Source organism: Pongo abelii, chromosome 3, assembly GCF_028885655.2.
Source record: "Pongo abelii isolate AG06213 chromosome 3, NHGRI_mPonAbe1-v2.0_pri, whole genome shotgun sequence".
In the NCBI taxonomy this organism is placed as follows: domain Eukaryota; kingdom Metazoa; phylum Chordata; class Mammalia; order Primates; family Hominidae; genus Pongo; species Pongo abelii.
This window is the reverse complement of record NC_071988.2, coordinates 199,014,295-199,032,595: the sequence shown is the minus strand read 5'-3', so window position 1 is coordinate 199,032,595 and position 18,301 is coordinate 199,014,295. Positions and strand designations below refer to the sequence as shown.

The window sequence follows — 18,301 nt, the reverse complement described above, 5'->3', positions numbered from 1 at the left end:
GTGCAGTGGCGTGATCCTGCTCATTGCAAACCCGACCTCCCCAGATCCAAGTGATCCTACCACCCTAGCCTCCCAAATAGCTGGAACTATGGGTGCACTACCACACTCAGCTAATTTTTGTATGTTTTGTAGAGATGGGGTCTTGCTATGCTGCCCAAACTTGTCTTGAATTCCTGGGCTTAAGTGATCTATCTGCCTCAGCCTCCCAAAGTGCTGAGATTACAAGTGTGAGCCACTGTGCCCGGCTAGTTTTACTGCTTTCTTTCCAATCTGGATGCTGTTAGTCAATAAATGAATTAATTTGCATTATTATAATAGCTATAGCCTCCATATTTGATTAAAGTAGTGCAGGCAGATTTCCTTGCCTTGTTCCATATCACAGTGGGATAGCAGTCAGCCTTCCATCAAGTAGGATACTAGCTGTGGGTTCTTCATGGATGTCCTTTATTAGGTTGAGAAAATTCCATTCTGTTTCTAGTTTACTGAGAGTTTTTATCAGAATTGAGTGTTGGATTTTGTTAAATACTTTTTTGTGCTTTTACGTAGGTGATTATATCATTTTTTTCTTTGTTAATATGGTTTCTTATATAAACTGATTTTCAGACGTTAGACTAACTTTGCATTTCTGGGATAAATCCCACTTTTTCATGGATTATAATCCTTTTCTGTATGGCTGGATTCATTTTGTTGTTTTGTTAAGAAATGTTTTGCCTCTGTGTTTCTAAGAAACGTAAGCCTTTAAGAAATTTTTTTATCTCCATGTGTTTCTTGGACTTTGGTATCAAGGTAGTAATGATCTCATTGAATAAGATGGCACATGTTTTTTGTTTTTTTTTTTTTCTACTATATTTTTGGAAAGTGTTTGTGTAGAATTGGTAGTATTTCTTTTTAAAGTTACTTTCTAGAATTCACCTGTCAAGTCCATCTGGGCCTGGGCTTTTCTTTTTAGGATTTTACTTACCAATTCAGTTTATATGTTAGGTCTACTTGGATATAAGGTGAGTGGGTGGAAGATTCTTCCACCTCCCTCAGAGGAAGATCTCTGTAAACAACATATAACTTTCTCCTCTGGTCACAAAGACTCTCCAGAGAAAAAGCTTTCTGTTGCTTCGAGGAGTGTGTGGTGGTGAGTGGGTGGGGTTGGTGGTTAGGGAGTATATGTCTGGCTGCCAGCTATCACGGAACCAGGTGAGACGAGGGGCTTGGAGATTTGCTATTCTCTCTGTAGGCTTTCTCTTAATCCTCTCTCTCTCTATCTCTCTCTTTCTCTCTCTCTTTCAGTTCATCTTGTCCCTAATCATTGCTGTACCTAGGGACCCTGAGTTTGAAGCCCTTGTTTAAGTTTCTCCATGAAATAAGCCTTTAGGATTAAGCTAAGATTTAGAAGATGCAGTTGCTTGACTGGGCAGGGATGGTAGATGGGGGATCTGAAGGACAAATTGGTCTTTAAGTAAACTTCAGTTAATATCTCCATTTTATATCTGTCACTTCATTTTGTGTAGTACCTGCTGAATAAATGTGTCTGTAGGTCTGGGGCTTAAGATTAGTTGCTCATAGTTATTCTTATCTAAAGATACATGGTATTTAGCTTTCTCTCCTGTGGTACCCCCTCTGTTGATTTTTCATCTTCAAAAAATATACCAATGTATTTCCTTGTTATTTTCAACCCTATTCGTTTTATCTCTCTGGTTATAATTCATTGCTCTTATTTTAGTAGAGATTTGGAAGGAAGTAGAGCTATATACCTGCCTTCAGTGGGCCAAGCTTAACGAGTTACGTCAATGATGTTTTAACACCACAAGGGGAACGATGTACAAATTAAGTATTTCATCCTCACTGATGCTGAATTCATGGTCCTTACCTTCAAATTGACTTTTGGTCACTAGTTTTGCTTTTTCACTTGGTACTTTTTTGCGTTAGGTCTTTTGCAGTAAGCTCTATCCTTATGTATTTTTCACCATTATGTTCTGGTGTGGCAGGACTTTCTTTCTGATGAACTGGGGAGAATATAAACTACTGTTATTATTTTTTTAGCTAATAAGAGGTTGGACCAAACAGGGAAATTCAATAAGGCTGTGTATACAAGAGACATAGAGTGCAGGAAGAAGATTCTTCAAGGTTCTGGACTTTAGATTCCAGAGTTAGAGGAAACAGAATATATCAATGGTATCCTTATAGAACTCTGCAATGAATTTGATAACGTTTATATAGTATGGAGAAAAAAGGAGTTAGAGATGTAATATTTTAGTTCTAATATAACTCTGTCTTTCCTGTTCATACCCATAACTATTCGACTTTGAGAATGCATTTCTGAAACCATCTGTTTTAATTTACCTCGCATTACATAGAGGAAGAAAAATGCAAATAAGTGTTTAGAAGATTTTCATTTAAAAATACACAGTGAAGAGGGTCTTCATTAATATAATTTTCACAAAATAATATTTACATTATTAAAAACTTCTGTTACTTTTTATAAAATCACTTTGAATCAGGCTTTATGTCTTCCTTCCTTCCTTTCTTCTTTCCTTCTTTATTTTCTTCTTTCTTTGTTGCATTCTGTTTTAGTAAGATAGGATTTTTAAAACTTTTCTAATAGTTGACTCTTCATATTTGATTGTAATTGACTGTGAAAATAAAACAGAGAAAAAGATTCAGATTAAAGGAATGTGAAATTCCTATCCTACTATTAATCTGGTCGAAGAGTTTAAATATAAAAATAATTAGTTGAAATGAAAATGTTTTACTGTTTTTTCAATGTTCTTTCTAAAAAGAAAATTGTGTTAATTTTTTAAAATTTCTTGATTCAGACTAAACAGGGAACAACTTCTAAAATAAAACTTTATATACTGAAACAAATGCAGCATTATAAATAATTTTTGGGTAACTATAAGAAGATTGTGATTAAATTACCTTTAATTTTTTAAAAATGTTTTACTTTGAATTTAGGAAATATTATCATTATTATTATTATTATTATTATTATTATTATTATTTTATTTTTGAGGCAGGGTCTCACTCGGTCGCCCAGTCTGGAATGCAATGGTGTGATCATAGGTCACTGTGACTTGAGCCCTGGACTTTCTGAGCTCAAGTGATCCTCCCACCTCAGCCTCCTAAGTAGCTAGGACCACAGAGGTGCACCAATATGTCTAATTTTGTTTTTTGTTTTTTTTTTAATAGAGATGGGGTCTTGCTGGTCTCAAACTCTTGGGCTCATGCTATCCTCCCATGTGCTGGGATTACAGGTGTGAGCCACCATGCCCAGCCAGGAAAGTTTTATTTATAAAATTACTTCATGACATGAAAAATGAAAGGAAATTATCTATACCAATCCTCTTCTTTCATTTATTTCTTCACTGAATACCATATGCCTGGTACACTACAAGGGAGAAAGTACATGTGCCCGCCACCACGCCTCGGCTCATTTTTGTATTATTAGTAGAGATGGGGTTTCAACATGTTGGCCAGGCTGGTCTCGAACTCCTGACCTCAAGTGATCTGCCTGCCTCAGCCTCCCAAAGTGTTAGGATTACAGGCGTGAGCCACCGTGCCCAGCGCTGCTTTGAAATAAATTCTTAAATGAGTTTTAGTTACCCATTTAACAGAGAAATTTAACAGCTCAAGGGCTAGTAAAACTGCAAAATTGAATTTTTGTGTTTTTAAACACAGTATTTCTGGTTAAATAATTCAACTTTGTTTTACTCAACATTGTTTCATAGCAACAAATTCCCTGCCCTGCCACTTTAGTAACTAATCTGGAATTCTTTAGAACCAAAGGCATGTAAACAAGCAACAAGAAATTCATCTGGAATTAATTGCAATACACAAAGCAGGTGTGCTTCAAAATTCACAAATTCTTTGGGAATAACAAATTCTAAGGAGCTGATAATTAATATTCTTAGCTCTCAAAATAAATAAACTCTTATAAACTCTGTGAAAGGAGAGACCTTGTTTACAAGTAGCATGCCTTGAATATTCGTTGGCACATAGTAGTCATTCAATAAAAATTTTAAAATCATATTTTCCCTACTTTGTTATTTATTTAAAATATTTTATCAGATTCAAGTGGCTTCCTAGTCTATCTGCCTCCTTATTATTTTTACAAATATCATATTTATACTCACAATAGCTTTGCAAAATATGTTATATTATCTACATTTTATAGATGGGGGACCATAAGCTTTGGGGTGTTATTATTATCACTAACTACATTTATTTAAAAACTTCCTAGGACTTCCAGAATATATATAAGCTTTATTTATTAGTTTGTAGGATACCAGGAGAGACCTTTGAGGAAGGAAGCATCAGATAAGAGTGATGCTTCAAGAACAGTGATCAGCTGGTGTGTATGGGATGCATGCGGAGGGAGAGAAGCAGCAGTAGGGAAAACAATTTGGTCTCACCTGTAATTTCCTACAACAAGGTAATTAAAGCATGAACTTCGGGAATAGCAACAGCAGAGCTGGAGAGGAAAGTATGAGTGAGCTTCTAATCTCATTTGCTGTTTTCATTTACTTTAGCTCTTGTGACATCCCTTACTTTGATCTTCCACCCCTTGAAGACAATCTCAGCGAACCCTTAAATACTCTGGAAACAGGCTTTTTCTTTTTGGCTATAATGCATTGTATTTAAATGTATGGAATGGTATTTGCTGTGATTGTTTTTTTTTATTATTATACTTTAAGTTTTAGGGTACATGTGCACAACGTGCAGGTTTGTTACATATGTATACATGTGCCATGTTGGTGTGCTGCACCCATTAACTTGTCATTTACATTAGGTATATCTCCTAATGCTATCCCTCCCCTCTCCCTCCACCCCAAACAGGCCCATGTGGAGAAATAGGAACACTTTTACACTGTTGGTGGGACTGTAAAGTAGTTCAACCACGGTGGAAGTCAGTGTGGCGATTCCTCAGGGATCTAGAACTAGAAATACCATTTGACCCAGCCATCCCATTACTGGGTATATACCCAAAGGACTATAAATCATGCTGCTATAAAGACACATGCACACGTATGTTTATTGCGGCACTATTCACAATAGCAAAGACTTGGAACCAACCCAAATGTCCAACAATGATAGACTGGATTAAGAAAATGTGGCACATATACACCATGGAATACTATGCAGCCATAAAAAATGATGAGTTCATGTCCTTTGTAGGGACATGGATGATGCTGTGATTGTTTTAAGAAAAAGGCTTGTTCATGCCTTTGAGAGCTCTGGGCTACAAGATGCTTAGGAATGTCTCAACTCTAGATGCAACTGATTCTTTGCCAAAATGAGACAGGTCAAGTAATGGTGGCAGCTGCTGATTTTTGTGTTGGCCCAGCACCTTGCATAGGACTGGGCATATCATAATCACTTTGAAAATCAGTAAAACATTATGAGTCCCAGTTTCTGAAACTTTATTCTGTCTCCTGATTTCCTCCACGTTTTCCAGATATATTTCCCCCCGATAATCCTCTTTTTCTTTTTTGACTCTGTCTTTTCACTCAGCCTTTTCTAACAGGCTTAATGGATCTGGATCCTGATTACCCAGGCCTCCAGATCCTAAAAAGGTGCCCTTTTAGGGGAGTAATAAGGAATCTGATGACTTCTTCTTGGAATTACCTTGCATCTGAACACATTGCACTTATTTGAGAAAAGGCTCACATGTTTGGCATAATACTGGTCTTTCATATAACTCCTTGCAGCAGGTAGAAAAATGTATTTCTAACTCTGCTGTGTAAAGGGACATAATTAAATAAAATATACAGGCAAATAAATAAATGGTTTCTTTGCAAATGGAAACATTAGAGGAAGAAAAAAAATTCATCTCCGTCAAATAGTAATAATAAATTCAGCTCAAGCCTAACTGAAAAAAGGAAGAAAAAAATAATAAAATACAAATAAACTTGAGAAGAACTTGGGACAGAAACCTAGTATAATCAAGCACTGGGCTATTTGCATACCTTATTTCACAGTAGCTCATTTCATTGTTTCAGCAGTCTTCATATTTCAAATGAGGAAGTGAGCCTCAAAGGTTACAGAGATAGTATCTGGAGAAGGAAAGATTGAAGCACAAGTAGATCATTGCCCAAAACACATACTCTTAGTGTTATCTTGTATCATACATGTATGGTCCTCCAAAGCTTGTTCTCTCTTAGAAAACTCAAAACTCTGTCAGACATTGTGTTAGATGTGTATCTTTGGGTCTGCATTGTGTTAAGTAGTATGTACATTTGATTGGGAAAATTTAGATTTCACAAAGAATATAGATTTTAAGTGAGTGAAAATATTAAAGTATTCTTTGAGAATTGAATCTATTACACAGTTTAATGACTATTCATTAATATAATTACTGCTGACATGTTTACTATAATTTCCGCTACTACGGCTGTTACTAACTATAGCTATCTTTGAGTGTCAACGTGTACAGTACTAGGCTATGCATTTGACATATATTATTTAATGCCATCAAGTACCCCAAGGTTTTTTTCAAAAGCATAATTGAAATTTGTCATAGAAAAAGAAAACGAAATTGCAAAAATTTTTGTGTATCAATAATGTTATCAAAATTTGTGCTATCACAGGTATACACCAAATAATATGCTGAATATCAAGGGTAATTATAAAGCTGTTATAGTATGGTTTTAGCATAACGTCAGACAAAAGGATCAATGAAACAAATCCAAAAATCCAGAAAAATAACCAACAACATACGTAGTCATGTGGTTCACAATAGAGAAAATGCATTATTAAAAAATGAAAAAAAAAAACAGTAGAAAAGTTATTATTATTTATACTCTTAGGCTGAAAAACGCCTTGTTAAAAGTGAATATAAAATAAAATGAAAATACGTGTATGGCAGAAAACACTGCAAACAAATTAAAAGGCAATAAAATAGGAAATTATTTGCGATATACATAATGGATGAAAATGGACTAATACTCTTAAAATATTGCATGAATATACTAATGAAAAAACAAACTGGTGCTTCAGTAGAAAGATGGGCAAAGAACTTGAACTGAATATTAACAAAGAAGAAATATAAATAAATACTACATATTGCATGATGGTAAAAGTGAAGGAAACTATAATTCTTTTCAATTCTGGTGGGAGTATAAATGTGTACATCTGTTCAAGGAAGATGTGATATTGCAGATTGAAAGGCCTTTAATATATGCTCCATTTAGATAGCCAACTCACTTTGGAATAAAATTTCCTATCCAACAGAAGTGATATAATTCTGTCAGATATATGTATAAATTCATTGTGCAGCTGTCTTTATAATAATGAATATAAAAAGCAACCTATACAGACAATAATAAAGAATTGATGAGATAATTTATAGTAAAAACAGAAATTAGCACAGAAAGGAATGTAATAAAACTATAAGATGATGATACAGATGTATAACTTAGATATGAAAGGAGGTTCATGATTATGACAAAGTAGGATACACAATTTATATACTACACACACACACGGATCATCTATATTTAAAATATAATCTTTTCACAAAATAAAATGTATATATAGATTGCATATGTGTGTGCATGTAGTGTTAAGAGTAAAAGATATGCAACACAAAAAAAGTTATCTTCTCCAAATTACAGGATTAAGGTAATCATGCTCTTCTTTATACATTTCTGTATTTTAAAATTTAAATGATGAATATATGTAACTTTTTATAAGCAAAGCTAAATGTTCTAAGTAATTATGCCTGAGCATTTTGGGAGGCCATATTATTAGCTATCATTTTACCCTTTCAATTACTTCACTGCCCTGATTTCTGCATCAGTTCCATTTCTGTTTATACACCCTCCACTGATAAAAATGCCTGTTATGTCCATTAAAAGACATGTAGAGAATAAACTAGATTAATAAATTGCAGTAGTTCATGTAATGGAAAATCAGTCCGCAGGGAAACCAACTGCTTTACATGATAAGGTTGAGAAGAAGAATACTCAAACACGGAAGATTATATACTATAGGATTTCACTTACGTAAATTGAAAAACTAAAAACTGCTTATTTTGGTAGAAGTCAACAATTCTTGGTTACATTTTGTGAAGAGAAATGAGAATAAAGATAGCTTCTAAGATGTGGTCAGTGTTCTGTATCTTGATCTAGATATGATTATAGGGATTTTTTCAGTTTGTAAAAATTCATCACACCATATAGTCATGATTTGTTCTCTTTATTCATTAATTAGAAGGTTTTTTTTTCAAAATGGCATCTTTAATACTAATACTACATTTAATACTAAACAGCATTCACATACATCGATTTTTGAAATATCAAAGAAGAACAGAAATTTTATGAAACATAAATATTTTAATAACACATTACACTTTTTAATTTCAAAAGAATTTTATGAATAAACTTTTTGGAAAAGATATTCTAAAGTTGTTTTTGAAATCATAGGCAAGCAAAGGAAAATAATTTTGAAACGTTTTATACTGACTTACCTAGGAATACTGTGTCTGAACTGCTCCATTCTCTTCTCTTTATGAAACAAAGGAACACTGTTGAGAAATGCCTATGTAGAAAGAAAATAATATATTACCCTGGTCAATAAATAATTCTCCCTAAGAACATTTACTAAGTTTAGTTGCTGGTGGTATTTTAGATTAACTCATTCTGACATTTCTACGTGATTTTACAGGGTGAAATTCAAGCAAATTTCAGCTTTCTGATGTGTTAAGAGGCTAATAAATTACCTATACAGCTAAATTATTGCATCTGACAAGGCCCACTCTTACCTAACTGCAGGGTTTCCCAATAGCGGCACTATTGACACATTAGCCTGGATAATTCCTTTTTTGTAGGGGAATGTTCTGTGCCTTGTAGAATGATTAGCAGCATACCTGGCCTCTACTCACTAGTGCCACGATCCTGAAAAGTGAACAAAAGGAGCAACAGGGGACTGTGTGATTGGAAGGTTGGGGGAGGATCTATCATTGCCAAATCAACCCTGATTTGAGAACCATTGCTCTACTGTTCTATATGCTGGAATGTTCAAGTAATCAATTTTAGTTCCTTGGAATTGCCTTAATATTCAGTGAATAATTGCATTTGTTATTTTGTTATTTTTGGCTTCACCTACATAGTACTGTTTTTGCAGTCATATAGGGAAAAAGGTTTGAATTCATATCTCTGAAGTTATTTTGCCACTTGCCAAAGTGAAGTCAATGAGGATCCTCTTCCAGAAGAGTCAAGCAAGTAGTTTTCAGTGCAGGAAATCAGTGCGTATAAAGTACTTTGTTTTCCAGTGTGTTGATTGCGCAGAAGTAACTGTGTCTACTTTGGTATTACGTTAGAGAGTAAATGAATATTTAAAATGTCCTAAGAGCCTACTTAGATTTTGATAATTTTTTTTGTTTTTTCTTTAATTAAAACAGGTAACAAACTAAAAAAAGTGACAAAAAATAAGATTTTATGCTGTTAATAGATATAAAAAGAGTCTATTCTCTATTATGGTATTATTTTCAACATTTGCGATAGAACATTTCAGACACAAATTCAATTGAACATTAAAATTTAAAATTTCCAATTAGAAACTTCCAATATTAAGCTGAAATTTAAATATCTAATTCCAGGGTTCCCTATCTGTGGCACATCTGGTTGGTGTAGACACGGATGATGGGTGCCTGAGGGTGAAAGACTCTTGACTCTCACACCTTCACTGAAACATTAGGTAAAATGGTTTGCTGCGGTTATGTGAAACATTTATAAATCTCTGTTCCTTAGAAGGATACGTTTGAATTTCCATATTTTGATGACTCTCTATCAAAGGGGGATTTTAAAAGTGAATTTTATAACTATGTATTGGAAGGTTTCTCAAATCCAAAATTTTGTTTATTCTGCCACTTTACCCAATTTTTTCTTAAAAGAAAGTATTTTTAAATAATTAGAATATATTTTTAAAATGTACAAATTTGCCCACCATAAATAGCTGAAGAAAATGAAAGAACCTACAAGTTCATCTGTTATACAACTGCCATTTTTAAATAGGAAGGAATGAGAATATGCAAGTTTCTTTGCTATTTTAGGGGAAGAATAACTCAGCAACTAATGGCAGTATGCAGTTATTGACTTTGGTAACTACCTTATGAGAGCTTAATGCCAATTGACTATTTGTTTTCTTAGGACACAGAGATGATGTGTATAATGAATAATATGATAAATATTTCATTTTAAAACATTTTAGTAAATTTCTTACATTATTAATCTGACCATTTGAGCAAGTAATCCTCCTTATGCTTTACCTTATAAAATTATCTGTTGTAATGTACATTTTTTCAAATTTGAGGTATTACTTGAGTCAGACTTTTAAAGATAGTATATGGACAGTTAAAAAATTCATAAACTTTTAAAGATATGTGGACAGTTAAAATTTATAAACATTCCTTGTTTTCCAGTTTGAACATTAGGTTATTTTTTTCTCCTCTCCACCAAAATACAGATATATTGGACAAGTAACCAGACTTGCCTGTGACCCTTTGTGGCTACTTCATGAAAATACGGTACAGTTTGAGTATCCCTATTCCAAAACTCAAAATCCAAAGTGCTCCAAAATATGAAACTCTTTGAGTATTAACTTGACTTTCAAAGGAAATGCTCATTGAAGCATTTTGGATTTTGGATTTTTGGATTAGGGTTGCTCAACCAGTAAAATACAACTATTTCAAAAACAAACAAACAAATCCAAAATCCAAAACACTTTTAATCCCAAGCATTTGGGATAAGGATACTCAGCTTATATTGTGATCAGACGTTTCTTTTGATCTATTCTTGCCTATTATTTCAATTCTGATTATTATTATTTGATGAGTATATGCTCCTAGGTAAAAGAACATTTTTCATAATTCAAGTCTATGCATTTCCACGTGATTTTCAACTTCATAAAATTATTAAATGTGTCACATTTATATATAACATGCTCATTAACTTAAGATGGTTATTTGAAGAGACTGTTGGCATTGGTTTTATAGATTTTTAAAAGATTTTTATAGATTTTAAATGCCATTCATTAGCAAGTCCAGAACCATGAATGGTATTAATCCTAGATGCCTCTTCTGCTTCCCACTTATTACTGACTCTCTGGGATATTACAAGTAGGACAACTTGCATGCACTTGTGCCTTCTCCCTAATGGGCGTCTGCACAACCCCAAGTCAAAGTAGAGAAGCAAGAGAAAAATTAATTTTTTTAAAAAAACAATAATTATGTGTGTAAAACATGAAGTTGTCAATTCTCCCCTAAGTGCTCACCTCATATTATGAATCTTCATAACCAAAGAGAGTTATAGAGTGCAGGAGAAACCCCAAAACTCTTTGTCATCTTGTAATTTCTCCCAGAAAGAGATATCTTGTATCATCCTTCTTCTGTTAAGTCAGAAGGGAATGCCTTTTAGGAATCAGGAATGACTCCTGATTTTCTGTAGCTCCCTGACGTTGTCATTGCACACTCAGCTTTGGCTTCCATAGCATCTCAGACTCCTCCACTGAATATCATGTAGGTTGCTGTTTGCTAATGCATAAATGCTGACGATTACTAGTTACTAGTACCTCCTAATTGATCCATCCAAGTTGGAATGCAAAATTAGATTAACTTTTACATTGGTTGAAGTTTTTATTACAGTTTAGTATCCATTTGTAAGGCACTCTCTATTTTAAACTGCACCAAATCCTTTGAAAGATAAAGGAATATATTAATATTCAAACAAATGACCTCAATGTTCTAGAAAACATTGGTGTACATGAGGCTCAAGAAATCATTAGGAAGGAACTTGACTTTCATATGCATAACACTTCCACTTGAAAGATTTTGGTATGTCTGTGGCTCAGAACTCATTCTAGTTTACTGGGGCCTCTTCAGATTCTTCCAAACTAGAATGTGAATGTGAATGTTCCATGGTTAGGTGGTAAACAGTCCTCTCACTATTCACTGAGATATTCACTAAACAATCCTATCAGTTAGGTGACAATGCTCACTTCCTAGGTTACTAGTCATTTAGAGTGTAAATGCTGAAGACAGATCTGAAGAAGAACTTGGACAGTACTGAGGTAGAATAATGGTGTAAAAATTTCAATTCATCTGATAATCTCTGTACTGTTCTTTTGTTCCCTAAGGATGTTATAATGACAATTCCACCCTGGCGACAAGAGTCATATTACACTTGTATATCAAATGTCTATTTGGATCACCACAAAAACTCTATGAGAAAGATATTGTTATTCCCATTTTACAGAGTAAAATGAAGTTCAAAGAGAGAAGTCTAATCTTACTCAATTAAATATGATCTGTAGCAAAGATAGAAATCTGTTTTTTTTAATATACTTTAAGTTCTGGGGTACATGTGCACAACATGGAGGTTTGTTACATAGGTATACATGTGCCATGCTGGTTTGCTACACCCATCAACTCGTCATTTACATTAGGTATTTCCGGGTCTTCTGATACTAAAGCTTATTTTTCTTCCACACCAGTATAATAATTACAGTCTAGTGAGAAAAGGCGAATTAATTGCTCAATCTTCAAGCCGTTTTTATTTCATTTGTCTGCCATAGACTACTTTTGTCAATGATTAGTATAAATTAAATAATATATAAAGGCATGCTCTATGCAGAAATAAGAGCAGTGAAGTAAATGAAAGGGTAAAATAAGAGCTAATAATGTGGCCTCCCAAAATGCTCAGGTATGACTACTTTAAACATTTTGTTTTGGTTATAGAAAGTTACATATATTCATCATTTAAAATTTAAAATACAGAAATGTATAAAGAAGAGCATGATTACCTTAATCCTGTAATTCAGAGAAGATAACTATTTTTTCCTGTTACGTATCTTTTACTCTTAACACTACTTGCACACACATACACAATCTATATATAAATTTTATTTTGTAAAAAGTTTATGTTTTAAATGTATATATGATCCTTCTGTGTGTGTATGTAGTATATAAATTGTGTATCCTAGTTTGTCATAGAATATATCATGAACCTCTTTGCACATCTGTTATACTTCTATATCAACATCTTACAGTTTTATTACATTCCTTTCTGTGCTAATTTCTGTTTTTACTATAAATTATCTCATCAATTCTTTATTATTGCCTATATAGGTTGCTTTTTTTTTTTTTTTTTTTTTGAGATGGAGTGTCACTCTATTTCCCAGGCTGGAGTGCAGTGGCGTGATCTCAGCTCACCGCAACCTCAGCCTACTGGGTTCAAGCGATTCTCCTGCCTCAGCCTCCTGAGTAGCTGGGATTACAGGCACGCACCCCCACGCCCAGCTAATTTTTGTATTTTTAGTAGAGATGGGGTTTCACCCCATTGGCCAGGCTGGTCTCGAACTCCTGACTTCCTGATCCACCTGCCTTGGTCTCCCAAAGTGTTGGGATTACAGGCGTGAGCCACTGTGCCCTGTCTGCTAGATTGCTTTATATATACACTATTATATAGACAGCTGCACAGTGAATTTGTACATATACCTGACAGAATTATATCACTTCTTTTGGATAGGAAATTTTATTCCACAGTGAATTGGCTATCTAAATGGAGCATGTATTAGAGGCCTTTCAACCTGCAGTCCCACATTTTCCTGGAATAGATGTTCAAATTTATACTCCCACCAGGATTGAATAGAATTATAGTTTCCTTCACTTTTTCCATCATACAAGTATTATTTATATTTCTTCTTCGTTAATATTCAGTTCAAGTTCTTTGTCCATCTTTCTATTGAAGCACCATTTTAATTTTTCGTTAGTATATTCATGCAGTATTTTAAGAATATTAGACCATTTTCACCCATTATGTATATTGCAAATAATGTCCTACTTTATTGTCTTTTGTTTGCAGTGTTTTCTGCCATACAAACATTTTATTTTATATTCACTTTAAAAAAGGCTTTTTCAGCCTGAGAGTATAAATATAATAGCTTTTCTACTTTTTTTCATTTTTAATATTGCATTTTCTCTATTGTGAATGTTATGCTTATGTTTTTCTCCAGCTGATCTATTGAAGAAGAGCGTTTTTTTAATAAATATAAATATTGTTATAGTTATTTCTCATTTCGAAGTTTTACAGTACTAATTTGTTTGTCTTAAAACTTCAAATAATACTTAATTCAAAGTCTCTGTCTACCATCATCCCTTTCTTAACAGTTTGGTGAATATCTTTTATTATATTTTGTAACGATGTATTACAGCTCCTCTTGCTAGGCTGAACGTGCAGGCCTGTTCTGGAAATTGATGTGATCAGTCTAGGTCACAACCTGTCTTTAATCCCAGCTGACTTGTAGCAGAGAGTTCCAGGAACCTTCCAATCACACACAGGTCCCTATTGCGCCTTTTCTTCTAGGGCTATTCAACAAGCAGAGACAAACAAAAACTGATCTGTCACATTTTACCGCAGGTAACAGTGACCACAAATACACCTGTACACTGTTTTTTTCCCAACATTATTGAGGTGTGACTGACAAATAAAAATGGTATATATTTAAGGTATGTGATGTGATATTTTGCTGTACATATGCATTGTGAAATGATTATCATAATCATGTTAACATATCCATCACCTCACATATTGTGTTATTTTTATAATCACTTTTATAAATTTTCCCTTCAGTAGCAACCTTTTTAGATTCTGAAACACTTTTGAGTTTTGAATTTTGTGTCATAAGTGAGTTTTTTTGGCAAATATTTTATAAACATCTAATTGGGAAACTGTGAGAGGATGTTTTGTAACTTTCATTTAAACTAAGATCTCCTCTCCACCTCCACCCTTCCCGTATTCAGTAGATTCTCTATGACTGTATGGTGTATCAGGAATCATCCCATATACTTCAGAAAGTAATGGCATAATATAAATATTTTTCTAACATAGACCTATAGAGATTAAGTGATATACTCAAATCACACCATAAATGGTAGTGAAAGGGTAAACTCAACATTCACAGCCAACTTCATTATCTAATAGGGAACAACACATTTCATATTAATAATTGACTTTTATTTTTAGGAGGCTCTGTTATAATGAGATTAAAAAATGAGATTAGATTATGTTTCTCAATATATGGTACAAAAATCGCTTACATAGAATAACTTGGATTATTAAAAATAGAAGTGAAAAATACTTTTCAGATTAAATAAGATTTCAATTTTAAGGCAAATATGTTCATTTTGTGCTCAAAAATTAGACAGGAAAAACTATAATTTGTTAAAATGTAGGTTCTTGATCCACCCAAGAAACCATGGAGAGGTGGGGGACAGTTACCTGCATTTCTGACAGTTAGTTCATTGACTCTTATTCCCACTAAACTTTGAGAACTAATGTCCAAAGTATTTACTTACATACTTATATTTAAAAGCTGGGATAATCATGACAATATAAAATAAACAATTGATGTTGTATTTTACTTGGCAGATAGATAAAGCTATACAAGGTTCCTTTTTCCTAATTCTAAAGTATAATTTAGAAAAAAATTGTATTTGTTTCTTAGATATGGTAACTACTAAAATATAATTTGGAATGTTCTACTTAAATGAGTACACTTATATATGCAGTTAGCCGTCAATAAGATTTAGTGTTCTCTAAACTATTTCATTTCTATGAAGGTGGTATTAATCTTGATGATAAAATTTTCTTTTAAATATTGAGAGATTCTGCCAAAATATAAATCTTACAGTGACAATGTTGTTGAAATTCCTTTCTTCATATGATTATTTGTTCTAAAATAGCTCCCATGAAAGTAAAACTCCTACTCTCAAGCATCCTGCTTAAGCATATTTTATTGTTGCTGGTAACTAAAAATAAAGCAAAGCATTAGGGTGGATTTCAGGGTAATTTTATCTGTTTAGTAGAGTGATACAAATGAATAAATTTTCAAACATACAAATTGACCAATTATTTGAAAGAGCTATGAATAAAATAAATAAGCTACCTTAAAATTATTTTAAAATTATATCACAAAATTTTTTTCCTGACAACAAAATATACATTTTTAATTGTTTTGGTTCATACAAATTAAAATACAAATATAATTTTACCAAGGAAAGTGAAGTAATTTAGGAGTAATTAATAATATTTGTGTTAGGGAACGGAGCGTAGATACTATTAAACCTAACCATTTTATAGTGCATTTGTTTCTAAATCCCTTAAGCTGGTAAGTCATTGATCTTGCATTTTTCTTTGACAGGCTTATGCAAGCAAAGATCTGGAGGAGCAGTTACGTTCTGTGTCCAGTGTAGATGAACTCATGACTGTACTCTACCCAGAATATTGGAAAATGTACAAGTGTCAGCTAAGGAAAGGAGGCTGGCAACATTACAGAGAACAGACCAACCTCAACTCAAGGACAGAAGAGACTATAAAATTTGCTGCAGCACATTATAATACAGAGATCTTGAAAAGTAAGTATGGGAAATAAAATGTATAGGAAGCCTTATATATCAAACCAGTAGAAGTTGCCAGCCTGGTTCTTTAATTTCAGTGTTTGTATCACCAAATACACCTTTAGGGCGGAAAGCAAATAGAAAATAAAGAATTACTTCAAAATACAACATTTTATGATTTCACTTTGAGTATTAAGACGACTTCATAAAATACAAGATAGATAGGTCCATGCATAAAAAAACGCACATTTATTTTTTCAGGTGATAGCCATTGGAAAATTTTTAAAACAGATGGCTATATTTTACACACTCTATCTGTTGAATAACTTAAACATTCTTTATCTTCTCAAATAATTATACCTTAATTTCCTATCTGATTTGGATTGAGAAATGCTTCATTTGAAATCACCTTTTCAGATGTCACTTGTTGCCTTGCTGCTTCGTAGATAACTGGCTCAGAGTGGGACTTAAGCTGATGAGCTATCTAGCATAAAGCTTCACAGAAAATGATCATGTTGCATAAAACGTCATAGCATCAATTGGTGAGGTAGGACTGGGCACAGAGGTTCATGTCTGTAATCCGAGACCTTTGGGAGGCCAAAGTGGGAGGATTGCTTGAAGCCAGAGTCAGAGACCAGCCTGAACAACACAGCAAGACCTCATCTCTATTAAAAAATTAAAAAGTGGTGGAGTGATTTAAAAACATACTTGCCTTCAGTTGGTAGCTCTTAATCGCTATAAAAGTTTGATATTGGAAAGTATTTTGAGAACAGAGGCAAACAAAATGGCTTCATGGTTGTATAACCAATAGTTTATGTCCTTTTCCAAAAATTCCATTTTAGGGGAAATATGGGATAAATAAACTAGTATACTTAGGAAGTACATTATTTGTAATGCAGAATTTAAAAAGTCGACAGTATTATAGGTAAGCTACTAACTCATCAGAAAGAAAATTCTAGAGGAGAGTTAAAAGGGATAGGAAACATTGACTTTGCTGAAGAAAGTTCAGAATGAGTCCCAGTTGGTGGAAAATAGCCTTGCATTTCACGTAGTTGCAGCCACATTACTCAAGGTTGCCAAATAGTCTGCCTGAAAAGAATGTTTGACTTAAATCTAAAACCGTAGCTGTCTTCTCATATGCAACTCAGTTTTAAAGAAAAATAAAATTATATTTATATTTGCATTGAGAGCACAAAAATGGCTCATACTATAGAGAATGAACATGACTCTCTCTGCACATCTTATAAACATTCATATATTAAATTACCATTTTCCTAAGAAGGAAAAACCAAACATTAGTGTTGTGGGATATTGGTGTACTTTTAATAAAGCATAATGCTAATTTTGCTTATTGCCTAGCTATAGAAATGAGTTTAAGAAATATCCTTAGCTTATCTTTTCAATGTTATATCATATTCTCATTCACAAGTCAATTTGGGATCCCATCAGCTGTCTCTTTAGTTATATATTGAACTTAAATGTTAAAATCTGAAATGAATGTGAGTGATTTGCAGCTGCTGTGGGCTTTTTTATCTCGGTGGTTTCCATAAAACTTACTGATTTCCCTATGACTTGACAGGTATTGATAATGAGTGGAGAAAGACTCAATGCATGCCACGGGAGGTGTGTATAGATGTGGGGAAGGAGTTTGGAGTCGCAACAAACACCTTCTTTAAACCTCCATGTGTGTCCGTCTACAGATGTGGGGGTTGCTGCAACAGTGAGGGGCTACAGTGCATGAACACCAGCACAAGCTACCTCAGCAAGACGGTGGGTATTGCCCATTCCTGCTACCCGCGAGAGCCCCCTCAATCAGAAGCTTTAACTTTGTGGATGATGTGTTTAAACTTCTGGTTGGTTTAAAGTAACTTAGTTCAACTCAAGGTCTCTTATATTTTCTTTAGGGGAATGAAGTCA

General features: G+C 33.6%; 1 protein-coding gene across 1 annotated transcript in view; it reads left to right on the top strand.

Annotated features, from left to right (window-relative positions):
* VEGFC (vascular endothelial growth factor C) overlaps window positions 1-18,301 on the top strand; it is a 122,292-nt gene that overhangs the window by 64,783 nt on the left and 39,208 nt on the right. Inside the window, exons 2-3 of the mRNA XM_024246206.3 lie at window positions 16,189-16,402; window positions 17,964-18,154. Of these exons, the coding sequence (XP_024101974.1) occupies window positions 16,189-16,402; window positions 17,964-18,154 (405 nt within the window). The remainder of the gene's footprint in view (window positions 1-16,188; window positions 16,403-17,963; window positions 18,155-18,301) is intronic.